Below are 25,168 nucleotides of genomic sequence, written 5' to 3' on the forward strand. Positions count from 1 at the left end.
GACTACTGTTCATTGAAGCTGCAATTCATTCTAAGCTACTGTTGAATATAATTGTCACGATTCTGCTCTACTTTGCTGCACCACTGCCATCTGTCCAGGCTCCTCTCTGCACTGAAATTGACAGGATCATTTTTCTCATCTGCATCTCTCCTACTTGCATCCTACATATCATTGATCCCACTTTTGATCCAGTATATATATATTCTGCTCTCTGCTGGCAAAAAGTTACTAATTATCAAAAGTCTTGTGTCAGTAAATGTCATGAGAAGGTTATTGGCTTTGAAATTTTGAACTTATTCCCAAACTTCCCTGCCCAGCCCCTAGCCTCTCTATCTTCCTCCAGTTCACTGAGCCTGCTGCTGGTAGTTTTGTGTCTATTGCAAAACTCTTAAATGTATGTATTATTTTACTTCCACTGTTGTGTTAAGGTGGATTTTATATTCCTCAGATCTGCATATTAGCAGCTTTGCACTCTGCCACCTGTTCCTGTGCACTGCTTATCATCTGGCTTAAAGAGGCCCCTTTTTCACAGCTTTCACAAAGGCTCAAATGGCTTTACACTTTTGATATTTTTTATTGAAAATATATTTTAAATAAGAACAGACACAAATATGCTTTTAAGACTCATAAATGATTTAACTTAAAACATTTGCATTCATTTAACTTTTACCAACATACAGATGGTACAGCACAAGAATATACCTATGCTGCCAAAATTAAGACTGTAGCACACTCATTGGTGCCCACTTCTTTGATACAGGAGGTTACATGCATTCCACAGCGAGCTACTGATCCGATTAATGATGGAAAGTGAGATATCATTGCTGGAAACCAAGGAGGGCAACAACTTATCTGCATTTGCTTTGGAGAGCCTGGTTATTAGAATGCCTAGGTTGGTCACCCTCAATACAGAATTGTTTCGGACCAATGAAATGCAGGGACGTGTATGACATCACCAAAAAACGAGAGGCAGGTACCGAATCAGCTCAAAGAATTGTACTGAATGTCGCTCCCTTTTGCGAACAGTTTCTACAGGAGCCTTTCCAGATCACTCTGTGCAGTTCAATTTGAATTCTACACTGTACAAATCTGGCTTTTAGCAGGTTGTTTCGACACCTTTCCCAGAAATGATTTAAATTCTGTAGACTTGCGTTACAGCAATCAGAGTTTAAGCTCTGATGTTTTAAACAGCATGGAGTTCCATCCTACTAAGCACTTTTCAAGGGAGATGCCAATCAAATACCCACCCGGGGTCCTCGTGGGTTTTTTGAGTCTTTTGTCATGTATGGACTATGTGTTAGGCAATTTGAACAAAAATGAGTCTGTTGTTGGGTTTGAAATTCACTGGTATGTTTACGACTCTACAGAAACCGCGGCAGACCAAACCAGCGCATTCAGCTTGGCAAAGAACTCATGCTCTTCCTCAACACTGAAGTCCTCAGACATTTTTCTTTCGTTGTTTCTTTCTTTGCACAGGTAAACAGCACATTTCTTCTTCTACGCTTGCATTATCGGCAGAGCAGACGATGAATGCGCACTTTCATCTGGTTTGGTCTGCCGCGGTTTCCATAGAGTCGTGAACCTGCAGGCACGCGCTTTTAGGAAATCCTATAAACTACTCTTTAGGCTCTAAAAACATTCTAAATGACTTCGTTTCGAGTAAATTATGGACGCTACCCACTCAGGACACTTGGAATACATTGGACGAGCAGTATGGAGGAATATTGACAAGTTTTTTGTGGACTTTTATGGACCTTTCTGCCTCGGGCGCTATGGACCTCCATTATTTGAATGTCAGCAGACAGCAAGAAGCCTCCCAGATCTCCAGATGCATTTGAGATATCAAAAATGTACTCCAGAGTGTTGTTCAGCATGGGGGTGAGTAGAAAATGAAGGCTAATCATGTTTTGGGTGTACTATTCCTTTAAGCCTGTTCTGTGGTTGCCATGAACCAGATGACTGAAACTACATAGGCACGCTAGAGTGCTTTTCCATCACTTTTCTCACTACCTTTGGCATCTTTAACGTCGATTTATCTTACTAATATTAACATAATGGTGACTGAAGACTAAGAAGTTGTAAAATCTGTTTGGTAAAGTAGGAAAATGACAATAAATCCAAAGTTGCAATTGGAGGTTCTCGTCAGCTTTGTATTTTTTTTTTTTATATTGGATGAACAGCATGCTAGTCTCTAGCTTCTCTGAGCTAAGCCCAGCCTATCTGTGATAATAGACAACAGAGGAATTGGGGATAACCAGACAGTGACCTGCCAAAGGATTTTAGTCACTAAAACTGATTTATACTTCGAAACTAGGTCCTCTGCGTAGGTGTCAAAGTGAACAAAAAGACGTCCCTGCCTCTTTCGCAGACACTCCACTGCATCTATCCCACATTGTAGGTGACCGCAGACAGGAGGCTGGCTTTTTTTATTTTTATGGCCGAAATTGTGGAAAAAAACTTGTGAAGTTGGACCAGCTAGAAGAGCTGGACCATTTTTCCACCTGGATCCCCGGTATTATTCGCAGTCATGTCCCTCTGTTGTCGGACAAACTCGCCCCTACTTCCTCACCGCCTCGGCTGTATCTACACGCTCAGCATATATAGTGCAGACCACGCTTCAATACTGAGCAGAAATCAAAAATGTCTGCGTCAAGCTCACTGCGACACACTGCCACAGGAGTATAACCAGGCCTCTAGCCTCACCGAAGCTATTATAGGTTAGTTCTTAGATGTCACCTCCAAATTTCCAGTTGTTCCAGCCTATCATTGACCAGATTTCCAGCCTATCATTGACCAGATTTCGAATTTTTACGGATTGACCAGATCAGTAGCTGGGTTTTGAAATAATATAGCCTCCTGTTCCAAGGAAATAAACAGTGCTTGGTGCCCGATTGTCTTCATTTTGGTCTTCATACCGTGCCATACCATGGTGTAGCGTACCATATTGCACCATAGTAAATTGCAGCAACCACGTCACACATATTTACAATGAACAACTTGGCAAAAATATTTGAAATATTGATAAAGGAGAACAAACGGATTTAATCGAGAACTTTTTGTTTTTGTAACATCTTTATGCCGTACAATGCATGAAGTGGTCCAGACCAGAGCGCTGTTTCAGGTTCCTTTTAAAAGTAAGTTGTCCTTCTCATTATTTTCAGGGGTTCAGATATGAGGATCCTTTCCTTGACTGTAAGCTGAGTTTGTAACTCAGAGACCTCAGTGTCTGCAGCACAACAGAGAGGTAAGTGGTAAGAGATAAGCGTGTAGCCTTTCAAATAGTATGCATTGCATAATAAACAAATAAGGTACCTGTGTGTTTTTCAGGGAGACAGATGTCTTTTTCTTTCCTCTTGCGGTAAACTAGAAGGGAGCGGAAACAGGAGTAATAAGGAAACAGGTGATCAGGATGAAAAAACTATTATGGGTACAGCCCTAAATAGAAGCTGGTATAATTTCAACCCACCCGTTTATTGAGTAAGTCAATAATGTGTATGCAAATGACTTTAGGTTGGCAAGGGGAGCGGTATACACAAATAGTTTTAAATTCTGAGACACAAACACAGATAGTTTTGTAGATTCATCGGTATATACGGAAAAAGTCAAAGGGTTTTTGAAGGTTTGGTTTGGATCTGAGCCTAAACTAATATAGCAGGTGCCTCTGCTACAATATGTCAACACAACAGATTAAAGTAAAGCCCCATGTTTAACAGTATTTGTTTTAGCTCTTACTTGTTAGCAGTAAGCAGAGACCCAGAGTGATGATAATGATGCCAGAAAGGCATGCAGCAGCTGGTAGAATAATCCACATCGAGCCAGAAGAAGCCAGGGAAGACGACTTAAACACTGGAAAGAATGGATGTCAATTATTATTATTGGAATGAGCTGGGATACATTTGTGTGAATAAGTGATTTTTATCAACCTCTAATGTTTATTTTGTGCATTTAAACAAGTTTATATGTGTAGTGTAAATGATGCAGCTATTTATCTATTTTAAAAAGAAAAGACTGGGTGGTAACAGCTCTGAGTGTGTAGATGGGTTGGTTCTGTGACTTAGCCTGGTGCAGGTAAGTTAAGAGTCCAAGAGAGCATTAAGGGTAATGAGATGTGACTAATGAAACTGTGCCCAAGTTTATTCTGTCACTTAAAACTTCGCTCCCATGACTCAGCAGAGGTGAGCACTGCTGAAACAACTCATTGTTTAAATTTAGTGAAGATTCTGTCTAACTTCCTGAAACAGAATTGGGATTCTATTTAAGAGTAACACCAGTCTCTTAGTGCATTGAAAGTGGTTGCAACTACCAGGTATTATATATATAGTTGGGAAATGTAAATACAATGTAGGGAAAAATATTTTTCCAAGGCTTGTAAAGAATAAAAAAGCATCAAGTGTTTTCATAGTTTTTACCCATCAAGAACATATAAAGAAACTTCTTATTTTCTAGTGTAACCACATCAAAATAAGAGAAATATACTGAAATGATGCAACCTTTTTCCTGTTGGGACTTTAATGTGTAGCAAAAGGTATAATATAATCAAAGTCTTCTATCTTAATCCGAATCTAAAAAGAATATGTTGCCTGTGACCTTTCTGCCCACTGAATTCACAAACTAAAGTAAAACAACAAATAAGATGTTTATCCCTCATAGTTCCATGTGTATCTTCAGGCAAAGCATGTCTTGCTTTTATTTATCAAACTAACTCCAGAAAAAAAAGATTAGAAGGCACGTGCATTTATCAATACTCTCAAGAAATGTCAACATCCGTAAATATGAAAGTCATTAATGCCTGGAAAAAAAGAAGTACTGGGAAAAGTTTTCATGCCAGACTAAGGCATTACCTTGGCTATGCTGCACAATAAATAAATATGAGTTTTTTGTTTTTTTTAAAGAGACAAGCCATAGCAAAAGCCATACTTACTGCACAGCTGGGTACAGTGAACCACTGTGACAGCATACTTCACATATATCCTTTTCACCTGCACAAATAAAAGAATAGCATTCTGAATGGCTGTTTAAGAGAAAAAAATGTTTACCTTTCAAATGCATTGGAATACCTGTTGACAAAGGTTGCACTTTTCTCCCTTTAGCTCCAATTTAACAGGTTTCTGTTTGTCCTGAGGACAAAAAAGTACAGAAAACTTAACAGAAATAACTTGATGTTGTTTGAGGGTTTGCATGGTTACTCTATTTTTATTGCCTCAATAAACAATCATGGCCCTCTTCATGAACGACATGCTCCTCTGATAACATTTTACACCTATCACAGTGCAATTCATAAACCTGCTGCAGATTTATTTTCTTTTCTTTTTTTTATTTCCCCTGGCTGAAATGTTGATCATAAGACGATCTTGAACATGAAATCCCTTTCATGACACTACTGATAATGGAGATGCTTCAAACACCATTTGTTGCTTCCAAGCAACGGATTGGAAATTTAGAGCAAAACAAAAACACTGCCAGAAAAAATAAATAAATACAGAACAGGAAAAGGGGACTTAAAAAATAATACAGCTGTTTCAGCTGAATATGAAAAAAAGCTTGGAATTACCCAAGACAGCTGAAAGTAAAACCATACATTTTTTATACATGAAACTTACAACTTCCACAAATTTCCTGTTGTTTGTCTCCCCCACTGGTGATTCAGCAGAAGTCGACCTCAGCTCCACGGAAAAATTTGCCTTAACTCTTGACAGGATCTGCATTTCTTCATGTCCATGTTGGGTTGAAACAGTCACTTCCCAGACTGGGGGGGGGAAAAAGCTTACAAAGGTTAGAGAAAGCAAAAAGTAGTTTATTCAAGTATACTAAAAGTGCACTAATTTGATACTTAAAATCAGGCAGTGCACTTAGAGTTTACTTATTCTAAACTACATTTCATATACGGTACTTAACAATAGTATAGTCAAGTGTATTTGACTATACTATTGTTTACTTTATTATTTACTAAAGTATACTTTAGTAAACTTAAAAATGTCCCAATTTAGTTAGAAAAATACTTTCTAAATTTATACTTATACTTAAGTATTCTTAATAGAATTTACTTCAAGTATACTACTTTGTGCTAAGGGTTGTCATCTTTTTCTAATAATCACTGTATTTTCTTTAGAATCACAGTAAACAAAAACGCACCTCTAATCCCATCAGCAAAGGGGCACTTGATCCAGGACTGCGACCCGACTGTAAACTGAAAGGAAATTATGTTAAAAACATGTAAAAAAAAAAAAAGTCCTCAAATATTCATGGAAAATTTCTAACCTAACCTAACATATTGATTGTTTAAAAGAAAAGCCACCTCTGCTTAGTTTTCATAGCAACAGAATGCCCCTTAATTTAGATTCCTGTCTGCTTCCAGGTGTGAGTCATTTTACAAGAGCTTCTGGTTTTACAATAAACCAACTTGGTTATACAATTAATCTTTGGTGTCATCAGGGATGCTTTGTTTAGGAATCTTGAGCAAATCTCTGAAACCCCCCATGATCCATCATAACTGAAAGCCAAGTCACTTCAAGCTCCATAGAAGGTTGACCTCATCTGCTTTTATTCAAAGCAGATGACTAAGTTAATTCCGGAAAGCAACAGGGTAATGGCTTTGGATGAAGGTTGTAAAGCACATTCTGGCTCATAGAAGGTTTCACCTTTTTAATAACTATTGTATGCTTCCTGTAACTCTCTAATACATTCCCGATGAACCCAAAGCTCCTCACCTAAAACACTGATGGAAGCAATTTGGCTTTTTTCCGGCAACAACCATTAACACTTAATTGTTCCCATCCATGACACTTCTTTTATTCAAATGGTCCAAATACATGGAAATTGGTTGGACATATATGGGTGTATCGGAGTATGCATTGAGAGAGGAAAGCTGGAATTTTGTGGGCTGTCGAGCTAAACTAGCTAAATAAAAATGAAATTCAACCACTCTCCAAATAGTCCCACAAACTCAGGTTTGCAAAATATAAAGTAATAAAGCCTCTGAGATATTTGCTAATGTTTGTTTTGGTGAGTTTGGTCAGCAGTGTATCTCTTTTGGCTAAATATCAGTAGCGTGGTTATTTAAATTAATTCAGTTTATTTATATAGCGCGAATTCACCACACATGTCATCTCAAGGCACTTTACTCATACCAAGCATGCTTGTAGCGACAGTGGAGAGGAATAACTCCCTCTTAACTGGAAGAAACCTCCAGCAGATCGACCATCAGGTTAGACTTTCATTCTCTTTGTTTAACACGTCCAAATTTATTTCTGAGCTTGAGTTTTAAAGGCTTCGTTCAGTTCAAATATGAGCCTGAAAGTCAGGGTGGGTGGCAGGATCTTTGCAACTAAAGACCGACTCTTAATGTTATGGCTAAACTTGGTAAACCCACCCCAAAAAAAAACTGCCATCACATTATTAGGATTACAGTTTGTGTGGGGTTTTTTTTGTGTTTTCTTTTGTTCTCCCTTTCCACCAATAGATGGTGCTCTCTCCTCGTTTGGGCCTCCTCTCACACCTGCAGCTTGTTGGGTCATCACCAGAGGAGTATTTGAGCAGCGGGCTGTCACTACCTCGACACCAGAGTTTTTGCCAGTATTGGGATGCCTTCCTGATCCACTGGGTAAGCCTGGACCTTCTACCTCCCCTGGAAGGAATTATTTGAGTATCACCGAGCAAGGGGAAACCTCCACCAGATCCATTCAAGTCTACTTCAGGAAAACCCGGTGACGGTCCACTCTATTGCTCCTCTGGACCCAACGCTACTCTACCTGTCCGCCCTCCAACGAGTTCATTCATCTCTGGATAAAACCCCACAAACTGGATTCAAGGGAAAACCAAGAACCCCCCCAAACAGTTTTCGGTTCCGGTTGACCAGTCCCCTGAGGTTCAACTGAGTTTACCCTGCTTAATAACCTCTCTCTTTGTTTTTGTAAACCTCCCAATAAACCTGTTAACGTTTACCCGTGGTTCTCTGAGTGAATCTCTGCATGTGTGTTAGATCCTTAAAGACCCTCATGACATACATTTGTATAATCGAAAAATGTTTAGATGGATTTATATCCCGGTGTTAATTTTGAGCAAAAGTGTTAAAAGCGAACAAAACTTAGTTATAAAGTGCAACAAGAAGACAAGGACTAGCCGATACGGATATCTTGGCTATAAATCACCAAGCTATCCAAGGACAAATAGCCTAATGAGAAATCTTTTCAAATAAAACCATAATTTCAGTGTATGCTGTTGAAACACCCCTACCCAGAGGATAGAAAAGTGTAATCCTTACCTTCATGCAGAGTTTGGGGTGAGGATCAACCTTGGCAAATCTGACCTAAAAAACAGTGTTGAATGCAAAGGTTACTTATCTTAAATTTCATCTATATCTAGGCTATTTTACTTTTATTCCTGACACTGACAAGATTCTCTGCTTTCCTGATATTTTTATAACAAGTACGTCATTCCCCACTTAAATTACATGCCTTGGGTTCTAAGCGAAAAAAAATCTATTCTCTAATCTTCCGTGGCTGCAGAATGATGTCATTGTCTATGTTAAGTTAAATACAATGTCTTTACAATGTTTATAGGTTAAAATGCTAGAATAAACCCACCACTTTACAGGGACCACGTAAAAAAGTTAACTCAAACTGTTTATTCCAATATGTAAACTCTATTTGTTGACGTCTTTTGAAAGCAGTTTAGTTTAAGGCAGCCAGAAAGCTTGTGAAGAAGGAACCTGTTGAGTGTAGTGTAGCACGTTGACGTTGTAAACCATTTTTATGGTAGTAAACCAGTGTTACTACAGCAAAGTGTATTAACATTCTTAAGGCTGTATGCTAGCCTCTGGGTATAAGCTGTAAAACAGGTGCAGCCTTAAAGGAGCCGTAATAATATATCATCATGTTTTATTCCATTCTTGTCTTGTACTTCAGTGCCCAGCCCGCCATAAGAATAATTATACATTTTCAAAGGTAATTTACCTTGTCTCGGCTGACACTCTGTGATGAATCAGGTAGATCAACACAGACGTCATCCTCTTTATTCTCACATAAACACACCACAGCTTTGACGGGACACGGTGGTTCCCATATCAAAGCTTCCTCTAGAGGATCAAAGGTGATCCCAAACCACAATTCCTCTAGACCTGCAGGCAGAATAGGTCAGAACGCTTAGCTGGCATGTGATAAGGTAACTGATATAGTATTACAAGATATCAATAGCAGCACTCGTTGACTCACGGTCTTTGAATGGGCAGACCTGGACTCTAGGAGCATCCACTACAGCTGACCAACCCTACAATGAATCACAATATCCAAGTTTGGTGCCCGTATATTGATGTGATTACTCATAGATCAAAAAGCTGGAATGCTGATAAGGAAGTTACCTCGATACAAAGGCAAGGCAGAGGTCTGGAATACGGAAGGACTGCAGTCTTAAGGGGGTTTTCCTTTTTTACCTGAAAAGGAAGAAAATATTTTTGCTGTATTTTGACATCCGATGAAGTGTTTTCTATAAGCCCCGTTATTATGAGTTTTGATCCCTGATCTGATCTTTACAGCAGTACTCCAACCATGTCCTATAGTTGCATTAAACTTTATTCAATAGTTTTAGTGAGTCAGTGGAAAGTTATGTGAGCATGGGTGGTTTGACATTTCAAAAGAAGTGGTTCAAGTTAGACAAGACAAAAATAGAACAAGGCGGAAAATCTTAAATACGTAATTACAATTCTATTTTAGTTTGGGGAGACTCCTTCTACATTAAAGGGTTGGAAAGAGAATACATTTTAGATTTTTTTATTATAATAAATGTATTCTCCAGTTAAGCTAAATAAAACCACGTGCATCCAATTTAGCAGTGTGTTATGTTTCTCTTCAAGTGTTATCTCTGCTCACATCTTGCATTGGATTTTTGGTGCTTCGACTAAAATTAAACATTTTTCAAATTAAAAGTCCTTGGTCCTAACCTGAGTGTAGACTCCCGTGCCAATGCAGATGAAGTCCTTGTGGCAGAGACGGAGATTGTAGTCGTGATCTGCAAGCATGTCCGTCACGCTTATTGTCAGCTCCTTCTTTTCTGGGCTTAAAACGTAAGAAAGAGTCCCAGCTGGAGGATACAGGATAAAAGAACAATCAGAAACTGAAGCTAAGGTTCAGAAATGAAAGTGTAGAACCGATTTCCTGTAATTCTGTATTAGTCATGGCGAACTGTGGTCAAAAGCAAAGGTTTTCACTTGAATGATGCCTGTCTAGCAAAGATGAAAGATGGTGCCAATGCTGAAAAATACTTGAAGCCCCTTTTTTCCACACATAGATCAACAATTCTATACATCTCGAACTGTGTTTTAAAGAGTTTCTGAGCAGTCCCGATAAATTAAATTCAAATGACAAGTTTCAGGATTTTGAACAAGACATTCAATCCAATCCAATCCAATCCACTTTATTTATATAGCACGATTTCAATAAACACAAGGTTTCCAAAGTGCTGCACAAAAATATAAAATAACAAAAATAAATAAAAGTAAATAAAATTAAATAAAAGCATTATTAAAATGCAGCTGTTATTTTCTCTGCAAATAAACTGACATGTTCCTACAGAATGCCAGCTAGTCACGCAGTCAAAAGAAAAACATTGGGTAAAATGCCACTTTAAAATAAAATAACAGGCGTTGTTTTTTTTTAATAAAGAGGTGGAAAAAAACCATGCCACTTAACTTCGCCTTTAAGCCGTGCCCTCCCATCCAAGTATAGTAAAACAGACTATAATTATTAATCTTTCAGTCCCAAGCTTCTTGCATTTCATGTCTAGTTATGAAAACATTGCAAAGCTGAGAAAAAAAACAGAGGTGAAGTAATGGTTTTATGATAATAGCTTAATGATGCTTTTATTCTTTTGTCACATACACTAAATCTCTGTGGCCTTGAATTTATTTTATCTTATAAAATTTAGAGCTGTCAGTTTCTGATATTTTATAGATGTGTTTGTTCAAAATGTTGTCTTCTATGTGTTTTTCTGCTCTTATCTGCTCCTTTTCTGCACTTATTTTTCAACGTTTTTTTCTACACCTGGTCCTTAAGTCTCCTATAGCTCCAGTCTTAGTCATACCTCCTTTCAAAGTCATTCTGCTTGACATACCACATTCTTTATTGGGTTATTATCCAAATCAACCCTTTTTTTGCTTACCCTGGAAAAGTCCAGTTAATCCTGGTTGAGTTCTGACATGCATTCTATGCCTTGGATTTTCAAAGTCTTTTCTCTCTGCAATACCTTTATCTTTTGTTGTTCAGTAAAATCCACTCAAGCCGTCTCAACTTTTTAAATCTACATTTCTGTGTGCAACTTCCATCATCACCTATTGACTCTGAGCATAAAAAAAGCCTATGCTTGTTGAAAGAAATACTCAACCATCCACAATTCTGGGGTATGAGAACAATAATGGTGGGTGGTTCTGTTTTTGTTCTTAGATTCACCTTTTCTCTGCTTATTTGTATAGATTTTACCTACATAGCAGTGCTGCAAGAGTACAAAACTGACTTTCTCTTCTAAAACATTACTGGTAGAATTTGGACAACACATTTTAACTGCAAAAATGACGGATTGCTCTTTCAGATTTAAACATCAGAATTTCCTCAAGCATCTTCAGGTCCCGTTCACAGAGGTATGCCCCATTTCCACTACCCCTCTGAAACCGGTCCTTTCCGAGTTCGGACTGAGCTTGGATCGGTTAACCGTGCCGAGCACACATCACACTATTACGGTTCCTTGCCTCCTATTGGCGGTCCACGATACTACAGCTCTCAAGGCGCGAATTACGCAAACATAAATGGTGGCCCCCATAACATTCAGGAACTCGTGTGCCTGGATAGCCTACTCCGCCCAAATTTCAATTTGAGCCTCAGTCTCTGCATCATCCCAGGTCGCACCACGCTCTTTTGATGCCATTTATTGTTAATAGTCAGAGAAGAAGCTCTTTTTGTTAACAGGTGAAGAGATCTATTTATTACAAAGCCAGACACGGTGGAAAACCCGCAAAATCAGTCAGCTTATTGTAAACAGGAGACACGGTGGTCTGCTCATGCTCTCTGTTATCAGAGAACTTGAAATGTTCGATTTTGTGTACTCAGATGACAACATTAGGTGTAAATGAATAATAAAGATGTACTTACTGATACATTCTGGGACATTTTTCCTCAAATCTTCATTAGAGCACTCTGTGGAAAAAAAGGAAAAATTATCAGGCAAGTTAGCAAAAAGTGGTCAAAAATATATAGTACCTCAGGTATAATAACCCGGTCTAATGATCCTACTATAGAAAAAATAAAATTAAAATCAAATGTCATATGTGGATGCACTGTATACACTCTATATATCCCATGCACCTTTGTCTTCCTTTGGCACATTCTTCTTTTTTTACTATTTAAGCTGATGTAACGAGTACATTTCTCCATTGTGAGATCAATAAAGTCAATCAATCAATAAACTGCTTTTATTTTGTTGGGGTGGAGGTGGTGGGGGTTATGGTTACTTCATGAGGACCATCTTAAGCCACACCATATTTCTTATATAGCATATTTTGTTTTAGGCACTGGTTGATCAAAAATGCATTAAAGTAACATAAAATGCACCAGCTCTATTTCTTAGTTGGTTGTTATATTGTAGCTAAATTATATTTGTTCCTGTTAGTTTTCTGCTATGAGTCATGTTTCCTAATGCTTGCCAAGGCCCTAGTTATTAGTGTAATGGTTTTCATTTTCATTTAACACTAGGAAATACGTGGAAGATCACTAAACAGTGCTTCCTTAAATATGATCTGCAGTTCTGGCTGGATGACTGCACTTATTTATGTGTGTGCTATGAGAAATTGTGAAAATATTCGCTCTGCTCCTGCTGCAGGGTCTGATTTGTTTGAGCCCAAGGTATTTTACTGCTGGGACCTGGGGGTTGTTTCCAAACATGCGGAAATGAAGATAAGGTCAAAGTTCCCCCTTTGGGCCAAAGTTTCGCTTTCATTGTCAGAATACTGTTGGAGGAGTGTTCTTAAAAGCCAGGCTGAAGCTTCTCAAGCTTTTGATCAGATACTGTGTTGTGACAAAAATGTCGAAAGGAAGTTTTTCCTCTCTACTGTCGCTACAAGCATGCTTAGTGTGAGGATTTGCATCCCAGTCAATGAGTCGATGCAATCAACTGGTTTTCCTTAGATAGGAAACTCTGAATTAATTTGACTGTATGATCTGGTGAAGTGCAAAGTTCCTTGAGACGACATGTTGTGAATTGGTGCTATATAAATAAACTGAATTTAATTGACATCTCTCATATCTAACACTGGTACTGTATAAACTTAGCAACTTCCTTATGTCTAGTTAGAGTAGACTGGGTATTAGCAAATGATTGGTCTGTCATTCCCTTGCAAGGATCAATATATACTGATTCTTTCAAAGAGTTGTTCTCACCAGGAGTATGGTACTTGCTGGACCACGTTATGCCACAATAGCTAGGAACTGTTTTCACTGTTACTTCCAGTTGCTGGTTTGGAGACACTTCGGTGTAATCATTTTCAACTGTCACCTACAGGAAAACATTGGAATAAGAAAAACAAATAAATTCTAGTTGAAACATGAACGTCTCAGTTCACTGATGTCACCATAGAGAGTGAAAGGGATCTTCAAACATAACACTTTTATATGAAACAAAAACTTCACTCATAAACCTGTCTTAAAGGTACAAGTTCCTCCATGAAAATAAGCACCTTTGGTAAACATGCATAAAAATCATTCAATTTATTTTGCATACTGTTTCCTGATATTATAACAAAAATGCCCTGGGTTTGAAACCTGGACCAGGGTCTTTCTGCATGGAGTTTGCATGTTCTCCCTGTGCATGGATGGATGGATGGATGGATGGATGGATGGATGGATGGATGGATGGATGGATGGATGGATGGATGGATGGATGGATGGATGGATGGATGGATGGATGGATGGATGGATGGATGGATGGATGGATGAAATGCATTTCATGACATTTAACTACTGCTGCAAAAAATTCTAAGTTTAATTTTTTTTTCTTACTCATCCATAAATGTTTTACAACAGGAAAAGCATTTCTTCTGACATTACCGGCATTCCAAGCATTGATCTTCTTGAAGCTTTGGTGAACTGTATGGTTTGGCAGTTTGTCATCATCCCTGCACTGTTGGTGCAAATGGAAATGCCATGGATGGAGTCTTTATCTAAAAAATAAAAAAAGTTAAATACTCAATTACAAACGCTGCATTATGGACTTATCTGTTTAAAAGACATGGCTTGGGAAAAGTCATAAAAAAAGAAGCTTGTGATAAGTAATTGTATAACCCAAATTGGGGGTTTTCCCGTCTCGTGCCCGAACAGGGAAGAACTTTGCACATTACCTGATAAACAAACAAGGATATAATGCATCTGCTGGCACTTTATAAAGGAACCAGACCAGAATGTTTATTCAATCTGCTTCATCGGGAAAATGAAAAAGGCAATTTGGGCTGTTGCGGGTGCAAAGTTTTTTTTATCTTTGAGCACAGTGGGTTTCCTGGGTGAGATGTCTCTTCCTGCCCTGTATTCAAGATTATATAACATGACTCATTTTTATACACACTTGACTACACTTCAATAATTGCTCTCAAAACTTCCTTCTAAAATGATATGCTCTAAACAGGTCTTTGCAAAGTGCAAAGAGTGTATACTGGCAAAGCTGTATGCTTTGTTGGCGAAGCATGGTGTAACCTTACAGCTCTGCATTAGGTTAGAAGTCTATCATAACAGCTGCTGATAGAAATTCAAGCGCACCTCTTTATTTGTTTAAGATGAACAAAATAAATACCACATGGGAGGTAAGTTAGCAGTCATCAGGACTTGATAGTCAAAAGCTATTTTACTTTTTCCTCCATTAATTGCAATTGTATGCATGTGGCTTCCTAGTAATATTACCAAACCATCTAAAAAAATAACATTAAAAACGCATAAAATGAATCAGGAAAGATTCACCAACGTGAAAGAGTTCTGCAGCCGGATCAAAACTTAAAGGCAGAGTGGAGGATTTTCACAACTTTTTGAAAAGACCCACCCTCTTAACTTTAGAAGAGAAAATGTACATGCACAACTCTGTACCCACTCTTGAGAGGGAACGCCCATTAAAAATGAGTGGCGAGCGTGCACAATCCCATTTCTCCTCGTGCACGTTCTGTTTAAAAGTTGCAGTTTGCATCACTCATACAAGCTTACTTTCCAAAAGAAGAATTGTCCACTGTATCAGACTCACCACAGGTAAGTGAAAATAGGGACGAGCACGTAGGACGGCCTTACATAAACATATCACCAGAATGATTGACAATTAGGAGGACCACTTATTATGATGATCCACCCGGTAAAAGAACATCCTCCATTATACCTTTACTGTAAAATAAATAAGCTTCAGTTGCAGCCCATCACTTGAAGAGCACACCATCAAAGCTTGCAAAAGTAACATACTTCTATTAGAAAAACTATGTGTAGCATTGGTTGAAGGCACAACTACAGAATCAAGAAATCCTCATAACAGAACCTGAGGTAGGTGAAAAACTTGAAAAGGGAACACACCATCCATTGATGGTAAGAAATTCAAGAGCAGAGGAGAAACAAAGTCATTGACTTCTATCAACACATTTTCTCATGCTTCGGGAGACCAGAGAATAATGGTGAGAGCGGCTATGAAGATACAATGAAATAGAGGTGACCCTTCCCAGGAAAAGCATGCCTACCCACAAATATCTCATAAGCTCATCATGAACTCATTCAGGTGATCACAGAAGAACAACTAAAGCACTACAGGCCTTAAAAAAATGCAGTTTGTGTTTACACAAGTTGTCTTTGCCTTGTATTCTAATTTGTTGATACTATTGAGAAACCCACAAGTGTCTTCTGAAGAACTTTAGCAAAATTAGGAAAATCCCACTATGATACAGTATATGTCTCTTTAAAGGTCGTATTAGGTTGAGTAAATTACAACTTTTGGCTTTGGATAATATATATTTTAGTAGGGTAAGGACTTCAAAAGGTTATGTATAATAATGGAACTTGATATACAAATTGTCTCTCTCTTAGATTGATGTGTTTGTGTAAATTGACATTGTTGCATTCATATCCACTTATAAGCTAAATATTTTTTCTTTGGAAGTCTCCTTTCTCGCTCGTGTTATAACATGTCAATGGCGTGGGGTAGGCACGTAGACTGTACTGTTGACTCAAACTTATCCCTAGGGTATAAGTAAGGCTGTGCTTGCTTTCATGTTTATTGATGTTTTCCCTGAAATATATTTGCATTTTTGAATCCAGGTAGACTAAATTTAGAGCAGTTTTATCTATGATGACTTTACATTACATTTCATTGCCTCCTCGTTTATCTTAATATCACCAGGAAGTGACCCTCGGGATAGAGGAAACAAAGCCGAGGGTTTTTACCATCTTTGTTTTATGAACGCGTACCAGAAATGGGATTTAATAAGCATTTCCTGTTTTTTTCATTACTAATCTTTATATTGTGTTAGACCTACATACTGATCCAAAGACAACAATGAGATATTATCTGGATGGAGGAAGAGAAAATATTATGTTTTGAAGTAAAAGTGTCTTGTAGGAATATTGCAAACATTGTTGCCCTGAGTCAGTGTTGACTGGAACCACCTTTTTATCCCCAGTTTACTTTTAAAGCTTGTTGAGGTGATCTCTATAATGACATGCATCTGCAAACATAAATGCCAGTCTGTCTTTCACAGATTCTCAATAGCATCTAGGCATGGACTTTTACTGGTCCATTCTAACGTATAAAGCATTGCTGGACTTTACTTTGATCTAAACGATTCCATTATAGATTGCCAATGTGTTTGGGGTTCCTGTTCTACAGGAAGGTGAACATCACCTAAATCCCAAATATTATACAGCCTCTACCAGTTCTTGATTCTGGATTGTCAGGTATTCAGTATTTAGCGCCATCCACCTGCCAGGAAACGAAGACCGGGTTTCCGCTCCCTGTTCGAGAAGTATTTTCTACAGCCTGATACTGCCACCACCAGGTTTCAGTTCTACTTGCTTTATTAAGAAAAAGAAAATCAAATGTCGTTTTAACTCACATGCAGGGGAAGCTTAAACAGGTTGCTGTAGATGTTGAAGGTTGTAGGCATGGAGGAATCTCCTGTAGTGGTCTCACAAGCCTCTGACTAAAAGCACTGTTGCTGTTAGTGCGAAGTAGAGTATCTTGGGCTTGTCTATAATGATTGATAAATTCAACTGAGCTAAATTCAAGAGTTTATATTCTCAACAACAGCCTTTTAGAAGACATGCATCCTCTTGTTATGAACAACTGAGGAACTTAGCCTCCTAAAGAAAACAAAAATGTTCCCTAATTGCAGACAGCTTTACAGTTGCATCTTCAGACCAGTCTGTTATCCATGTAGAAGTTATATCCAGTGGACAACAGCCATGTGCTTATTGCCTCAGCCATATACTGAAGTGGTTGCTTGTTTGCAGACACCATCTTAACCTGGAGCCTCATTGTGGTTTAGTCTATCCAGCTGATTTTACCTTATTCTACAGACAGACAGGCCAATAGGCTGGTCAGGGGGCCGACGTCTTTATCTCTGGGCAATAGTTAAGGGTATTTCTTCCTTAAATATTAATGCTAAAAAATGTGTTCACTTCATTTGCATATAAGCATAAGCATGGGATCCATTTCATCCCTGACCACACACAGTAATACTTTTCTGCCGGAGCACTGGTCTGGACCGTCTTACTGTATGCTTGCTACCCGTCTCTAATGTTGACTTGAAGATGTTTCTCTATACTCGTTAATAATACCCTGTCCTGTTTTTTTCTTGTTCCCTTATATTTGTTGTAATCCAAGCTTTTTTACTCTCATGTGTTTTTTTTACATCTCACGGTTCTGGTGGTGATATCGGCTTCTACTACAAGATTTGTCTAATCAGTCCCACACTCGTTCATGGCATTGATGTCCTTTCCCTATGGCTGGAATAGTGCCTAAAATAATCTCACAAGGCCATTTCAGCATCCTATGACCATTTTCTCATGATTCTCTTTAATGTAGGTTGTCTCTCAAAAAGGTACTTACAGTCTGAGGGAAAGAAACAAGATTTTGACCTGATTTGCAAGAGGAGGTCTTGCTTTAGAAATATATAGGACACTTGTCCTAACTTTGTTTTTCTGATAGAGCACCTGAAAAAGTGTTTTAAAGTTGGAAGTGTACAGAGTGGAAGATGTGCTTTGCACATGCCAAATGAACCGCCAGGCCAAATGCATTTGCCCGGCCAAATTAGCACAAGAGCTGATAGTGAAAGATAAATGGCTGCCAAAATAACACTGATACACTCTCTAGGTCAGGGATGTCAAACTGGTTCCAGAAAGGCCCGTATGGCTGCAGGTTTTCTTTCCAACCAAGCAATAGCACACCAGACTTCAGTCATCTAATCAAGTGAGTAAGTCAACATGATGACATGATGACAGTCTGGTGTGCTATTGCTTGGTTGGAAAGAAAACTTGCAGCCACATGGCCCTTTCTGGAACTACCGTAGTTTGACATCCTGTTCTAGGTCAATAATATGGACCCAAACTTACTGCTGACAGTTCAATATCTGAGCATGTATTGTTTGCAAGCACTGCTAACCCACATCCTTTGGTTTTGCCACTATCCTTTACGTCTCTTTCTGGTCGTATGGCTAGAAAGCCCAGCAAATGGATACTGGAATATTGGATATGATCCTGCAGCCATGTTTTGGTGAAAGCCATAATATTTTCCCTCCTTATACTCTAGCTGAGTCGTTGCTAAGGATTGGAGTTCATCCAACTTTTTTTTTCCTAAAGGTCTTGCATTGCAGATATTTAGTGATGTGAGGGGTGAATTTTCCGAATGTTCTTCTTTACTCTCTTCAGCATCTTTACCACCTCTAATTCAACTTATTTGTCATAAGGGATGTAGCTGTAGTGTTACTTCAGTTTTTAAGATGTTAAAGAGCGGCTTCCTGTTGTTAAAATAAAAACAGCTTTCTTTGGTTATGCATTGTAACAAGTTTCTAGAAATATGATTTCAGTAAGAATGGCGACAGTGGTGTCAGGTGCAGGAGTTTGTCCTTCAATCGGAGGGTTATCGGTTCAAGCCCCAGCTCTCGCTTTTAGTGTTGTTGTGTCCTTGGGCAAGATACTTCATCTGCATTGCCTACTGATGGTGGTCAGAGGACCCGTTGGCATCAGTGTACAACAGCCTCAGTTCTGTCAGTGAGCCCCAGGGCAGCTGTGGCTACAATGTAGCTTCCCAACATCAGTGTGTGAGTGAATGGATGAAGGACTGATTGTAGTGTAAAGCGCTTTGGCCAAGTCCTCTGACTTGAAAAAGACATATATCAGTACAGGCCATTTACCGTTTAGAATATTTCTACCTCCAAAGCATCACATTTCAGAACTGAAACTTTGAGGAACTAAAGTTTGTTTTTTTAAAGACAATATCAGACGCAAACTAACTTGAGGAGTGCAATTCTAGATTTGTTTATATAGACCAAACAGTCAAACTCTCGTCTTATTTCATGAGAACACCTTCTTCCGATTTTTTTTTTTTTTTGCAAACTACCAAACATATTTCTTATTGATTTCTGTCAGCTATGTTTTTTGCTGGGTTTCCATAAAGGACTAAATAGTAGAGACCATATGGGATACTTTTCATTTAGAATGGTGTAATTCAACTGAGCTTTTAATCTCTGCAGCTCTTCTAATCAATGGTCACCCTCCCCTGCCTCTCGGCTCAGGATGATGACGATACATAGACATGTTTCCAGCCGTGCGATACAAGCTGGTTACACTTGTCCTTATTTAGGGGTATGAGAATAAAAGGTGGTGAATTTAAATTTACTCCACATTATTCGGATTATTTCATTCTCTCTTTTGAATTATGGAATGAATGGGGTTGGCATATCTTAATTAATTACATTAACTTTTTGTTTGTAACGTTTCAGAATCTCGAGAACTTCAAACACTTTTACATTGCATAGTGCAAAGAAAATTGATAAATGGTTCGAAAACATAGTAACACCATTGAAGAAAATGAATGCAGATGTTTACATAAAACCCTAATGGTTTCAATTCACCACTACCTACCCATAAGTTGCACAACTGTCCGGATTCTCAGGTAGAGCCCGCACTTTTGCTTCTGCTCACACCTCATGACCGTGGAGATGCTCGCATTGTGGAGCAGGGTAGCGCTGTTGAGATGCTTGGTGGGGTCCTGACACACATCAGCAAACCAATCTGTTTAAAACAGGGACAAAGGACACCGGGGGTCACACGTTAAGACAGCAATTAGCATACAGTTTAGCTCTAAATTAAACTTTTGTGCCTGTTAAGTGACCTCCTCATTATTGGGCTCTAGATTAATATAACAAATAACCCTATTTCCTGCACTACTAAGTAATTTCTGTTGTTTTTATTGGTTCTCATTAAAGAGAAATTAATAGTATTGTTAGGGTCTAGTCTAATTAAAAATGCTTGAAGCAGTTCAATAATGTTTCGATAATTTTTTTAGAACGTTTTGTCTCATTCCAAGTCAGTTTTCATACTCACACTCTCGACTGGTCTTGCAGCCAAGTCCCTGCAAGAAGAAAAGGACAGGGAGATGATCAGGTGAAACACTTAGTCATTAATATTATGAGTAATAGTGCTATTAGATTTCAAACCCGAAATATGATAAAGAAAAAAAGGTTCCTCAGAAAGGGTTTTCTACATCCTGATCCCAATATGATATCTATAGGAGCACCACTCTCAGTAAATCTAAGCAGGAAGATAATTTGATATACTTGCATGGTGTTAATGTTTTAGGGTTAGGGATATTAACTTCTGTTTTTTCATAATACAGCTACAACCTACATCACTGACCTCATACAACAATAACCTCCCACATTCAGGAAATCTACCTCTTGGTTTCAGTTCTTGTTGCAGTTATTGTTTGTGCAATTATCGCAACTTAAAGGTCAGGAAAGTGCCTCAGGGTTTTGCTCATTTTGAAATGAAATGAATTCATGTAGGTTTGCAAGAGTGGATGCGTTTTTGTTTATGTTTTATGTGGTAGGCTTTAAATCATTGAAGGGGTGGATTGGTAATTGGTATTAAGGAAGCGTTTTAGATTTGTTTACTTAATGATGTCTCCCATCGGCATCCAGGAAATCAGAACAAAGAAAAAGTCAGATATGTGGGAATGCAGTAAATAAACTGGCTCTAAGTGTATTACTGTCATTGGTACTTTATCCGGCCACTGACAGGGAGACAAGAGGGTCAGATATCTGGGGCTCTTGGTTTAGGGGGCGAGAACTAAGCCCTAAAACCATCAAATTAATATCAAGAATACTTTTTTAATCATTTTTTGTATACACCTAATATTTAAGACACATGAAATTCTTTCTCTTTTGTTTTCGCAGTAGTCAGGAGCCTCACACAGATTTTTTTATTAATCTGCCTAACTAAAATATAAAGTGCATGGTACACTAAAGGCACAGAGGAAAAAACCAAGCCTCAATCTATCTGCATTTTTTAGTTAAAGGAAATACTCCATCACTTTGATTTAATAACATGGAGCCAACTCTGTCACTTTAGGAATGCATCTAATCCTCTGTTATCCACAGCTGGACCTCTAAAGGAGCTTTAAATTAAACTGTTTTTGTTAGAAACCTGTTGTGTCTCTCTGCTACTAAAAGTTATAATTAAAACAGGTCTCTTGGGTGGAGGCTGGTTAACATTTAGTGTTATATTGTTTCATAAATCACACTGGATGGAAGCCACTACAAGGTGCATCCAAATCGCTGCACCTGCACATCGGTTTTGTAGATTCCTTTTAATGGATGTTGTGAAAGTTAATGCTGCTATACCAAAGTTCAAACTTCAACATCTCACCAAATTAGTCTGAAACAAATCAAATCAAAACTTGTAGATAAGATTGGTACTTGGTCAGGCCGCATCTCCAGTAGAAAACAGCCTCCTTTAATCCTTTCAAACTTTAAAGTAAAACCCTTCAGATTTAGGCTTAGACCATGGGCGGTTCTAGACAGTTGCAAACGGGGGCCAGTGCCCCTTTAGATAATGTCCTGGCCCCTGTACTGAAGACATAATACTCAAAGAAATTCCAATGATGATATGCGCTGGAACAGACATGGTTACTGAAATTTCCTTTCGATCTATTTCATTTTTCTTCTTTACATATTCTGTTTTACTAATTATTTAAAAACAATAAGGTGATAGCTTCAGTGGTATTGAGATAGGATCCCAGTTTTCATCTGCAAAATGTTTTTTTTTTTTCAAAACAAATTGCTCTAATTTTCACGGCTGAATTCATCAGTTTTTCATGAGTTCTAATTCAGATCAAAAAATATGTAAAATTCCTAAATTATGAATGTATATTGACCTAAAAATAAAATAATTTTAATTAAATCTAATTGAATAGAAATTTCACTTCATGCAGTTATATTAATATACTTGAATCCCTGGCCCTGTTTTTTTATTTCATACTTTTGTGGACCCCCATGAAATCGCGCTGGGCCCCTCCTGGCCCCCTGGAACACACTGGTCTAGAACCGCCACTGACTTAGACAGATTTTATTTTGTCATTTCTTACACACAAGTGTCTATACTTTTTCATTTTTTTAAAGTGCAGCCATGTAAGCAGCAGTGATAAAAACATTGTGATGAAAGAAAAAAAGTGATTTATAGTTACAGTTCAAACATTCTGTGTTTGTATTTTAAGCCATTTTATATAAAATTTAGTAGTCTAATGGCAGTGGAGAAGAAACTGTTGTGGAATCTGCTAGACGAAATGAAGTAAATGAGCAGCATCTGTTAAAACTTCCTTTAAATGTCAGCAGTTTTTTATACAACAGATAACTTGGGTGGTAGGATGATGTCATCATGTCCCTGAATGGAGTTTGGTAGGAGTTGTTTTTGTTTTTGTTAAGAGAAGATAAACATTGACCCCAGAGTAAATGGTGCAGAAACTTGTAAAAGATAAAACTGTCTCACAAAAAAACAAAAAAACACCTTGAGAATAAACCCCAGAGATGCTCATAGAACCTTTGTTCCTTTTTCCTCTTTAGATGAAATGATAGGATTCCACGATGCTCTCTGACTTCACAAGAATGCTTTTATGACTCACTTAGTGACTCATTCGGCATTAAATCCCTATTTTTCTGTGACTTTAAAGACTAGTAAAGGACATCCGCACTTTACAAATGTTTACCTCAAAAGTCCCGCCTTATAAGGTTTACAGAAAGATTTACTGAAAGTAAAGCAAATATCCCCATTAACCAAACCTGCAGTATCTGCGGCGAGCCAAACTGACCACACAGGGAAGAGAAACAGTAGAAGTATAAGTTTTACTGTAAAACTTTTTATCATTTTTTTTGTAAGTAAAACAGCAAATAACGGCTATTTTTTTCTCAGGTATCAATAAGCTAACAGGTGATGATGTCATTCTAGTTGAAGATAAATAATATTACCTGATAACACTTGGTCTGACATCTGTCAATCCTCTCCAGTTGACTGATTCCTTTGGCAGCTCCATTAAAGCAACAGCAGGAAAGCAGCAATAAAAGCCAGGGGATCATATTTTATGACTTCTACTACTGCCGCTCCTTAACCCTGTCAGACTGAGATTCAAAGCCGAGGTCTGTGCTGCTAGTCTGACAGGGAGCTGGATGGGAATTACAAATAAACTGGAGAGGCGGAGCCAGGGCATTTGAACAGGAGGTGCTTTCAAGGTTTTATTTTTATTTTTTGGATAAAGGACCTTTTGACCCATTTAAAACACAACAAAAACAAATAAGTAAATTGATCAAGATTCACTACTTTATTGTAATATACGCTTCAGTGCACACAACCAGTGTCTTTAACACACAGACATCATCAGTTTTCAGGTTATTAAATGCACTGTCAATCAAACTTCACAATAACACTATAACAATGTTGACTAGGTCAGCTGGAATGAACCTGAGTCACTTTTTATTGTGTCACACCTGACTATTAAAATCCAAAATCCTTATAATTATATTATTACACTATTTGAAAGTTATCACAGTTCTCCACAGCCATTACAGAAAGAACACAAGATCAAAATATCACTCTAACATACTATGGTTAGGTTAAACTGCACAACTAGATATGAAATCGCGCGGCGACACCATGCACTTTCTTTGAGCTACAGTGGGTGCCATGGTTACAAGTAGCCAAATATTCAGGTGCGCTCTGAGGTTGTGGAGATAAATGTCTCTCACAAGCAGATGAACCCGAAATGCATTCCAGTGCCATATTTCCTCTTCGTTTCTGTCATTAGACTGTAAATTTACTAGTCTTTCTGCCGTGAGCGGAATACCACTCTCTAGTTTGTTTGACGTTGCCATGACAATGTAACTCCCATCACCTTGTGTTGCTTAGGCCTCAAAATAATTAAATTCAAATCCAAATACATCTAATAGAACAAAAAAAAGGCAAAATCCTTTCCCAAAATATTTATAAGAAATTTATAAATTGTGAAAAGTATTTCCTTTTTTTTTATCCCAGTCTCACCACTAGGTGGTGCTGCAGCACCCCCATTTCCCGTGGCCATGGGCGGAGCTCTACTTTAGACGCGACTGTAGCCTATTCAACAGGGAACTGGAAATTAGAAGAGTATATAAAAAATGTTTTGTTATTGTTGTTCCAATAAGTTTAATAGTAAGAACAGAAACATGATTTTTTTTAGTTCTTCAAAAAGTCAGAGAAAGAATATCAAGATTTGACGCATAAAATATCTAAAAAACATGACCTATATTTTCAGATAATCTTCAACATAAATGACAAATGAACCGGAGAAAAGAGGTCAAACAGGTATAGGATAGCTGTAACCTAAACCTTTTTTTTTTTATATTCCCCCTGCAATTTTTTCCACTAATTGAAATATCTTCAAATACACATTAACATGAATTCAACACACTGTAGTAAACAGATAAATGGAGGCAGAAGATGTCTTTCAGTCATCAATGCACACATTCAGCGACACACAGGAGCTCTTTCAAGCTGGACACCGTTTCATTCACAACACCTGTCCCATCAACCAGGAATCAGAATCAGAAATACTTTAATAATCCCAGGGCAACATTAGTTCCATTACATGACTC

At 38.1% G+C, this 25,168-nt stretch overlaps 1 protein-coding gene across 1 annotated transcript; it reads right to left on the reverse strand.

Annotated features, from left to right (window-relative positions):
* Positions 1-3,022: 3,022 nt before the first annotated feature.
* il17rel (interleukin 17 receptor E-like) lies at positions 3,023-23,703 on the reverse strand. Its single transcript, XM_038274514.1, has 18 exons — positions 23,513-23,703; positions 20,595-20,622; positions 20,133-20,282; positions 14,085-14,197; positions 13,419-13,533; positions 12,135-12,179; positions 9,935-10,074; positions 9,356-9,427; positions 9,210-9,264; positions 8,952-9,115; positions 8,261-8,305; positions 6,133-6,187; positions 5,601-5,746; positions 5,058-5,117; positions 4,922-4,979; positions 3,733-3,846; positions 3,313-3,363; positions 3,023-3,226 (listed from the first exon to the last, which is right to left on the reverse strand). Exons 1-18 carry the CDS (start codon positions 23,618-23,620, stop codon positions 3,129-3,131), a joined length of 1,617 nt encoding a protein of 538 aa, XP_038130442.1. The 5' UTR covers positions 23,621-23,703; the 3' UTR covers positions 3,023-3,128.
* Between the last annotated feature and the right edge of the window lie 1,465 nt (positions 23,704-25,168).

The sequence above is a fragment of the Cyprinodon tularosa genome, unplaced genomic scaffold (genome assembly GCF_016077235.1).
Source record: "Cyprinodon tularosa strain WSP-4 unplaced genomic scaffold, ASM1607723v1 ctg92, whole genome shotgun sequence".
NCBI lineage: Eukaryota > Metazoa > Chordata > Actinopteri > Cyprinodontiformes > Cyprinodontidae > Cyprinodon > Cyprinodon tularosa.

Excerpts from the sequence above, each read along its gene's own strand:
- il17rel (XM_038274514.1), bottom strand. The coding sequence starts at position 23,620 with ATGATCCCCTGGCTTTTATTGCTGCTTTCCTGCTGTTGCTTTAATGGA. Across the intron at positions 12,180-13,418 it reads CAGCAAGTACCATACTCCTG|AGTGCTCTAATGAAGATTTG; the intron begins GTGAGAACAACT and ends TTTTTTCCACAG. Across the intron at positions 3,364-3,732 it reads TCTCTGCTTACTGCTAACAA|TTTACCGCAAGAGGAAAGAA; the intron begins GTAAGAGCTAAA and ends GCTCCCTTCTAG.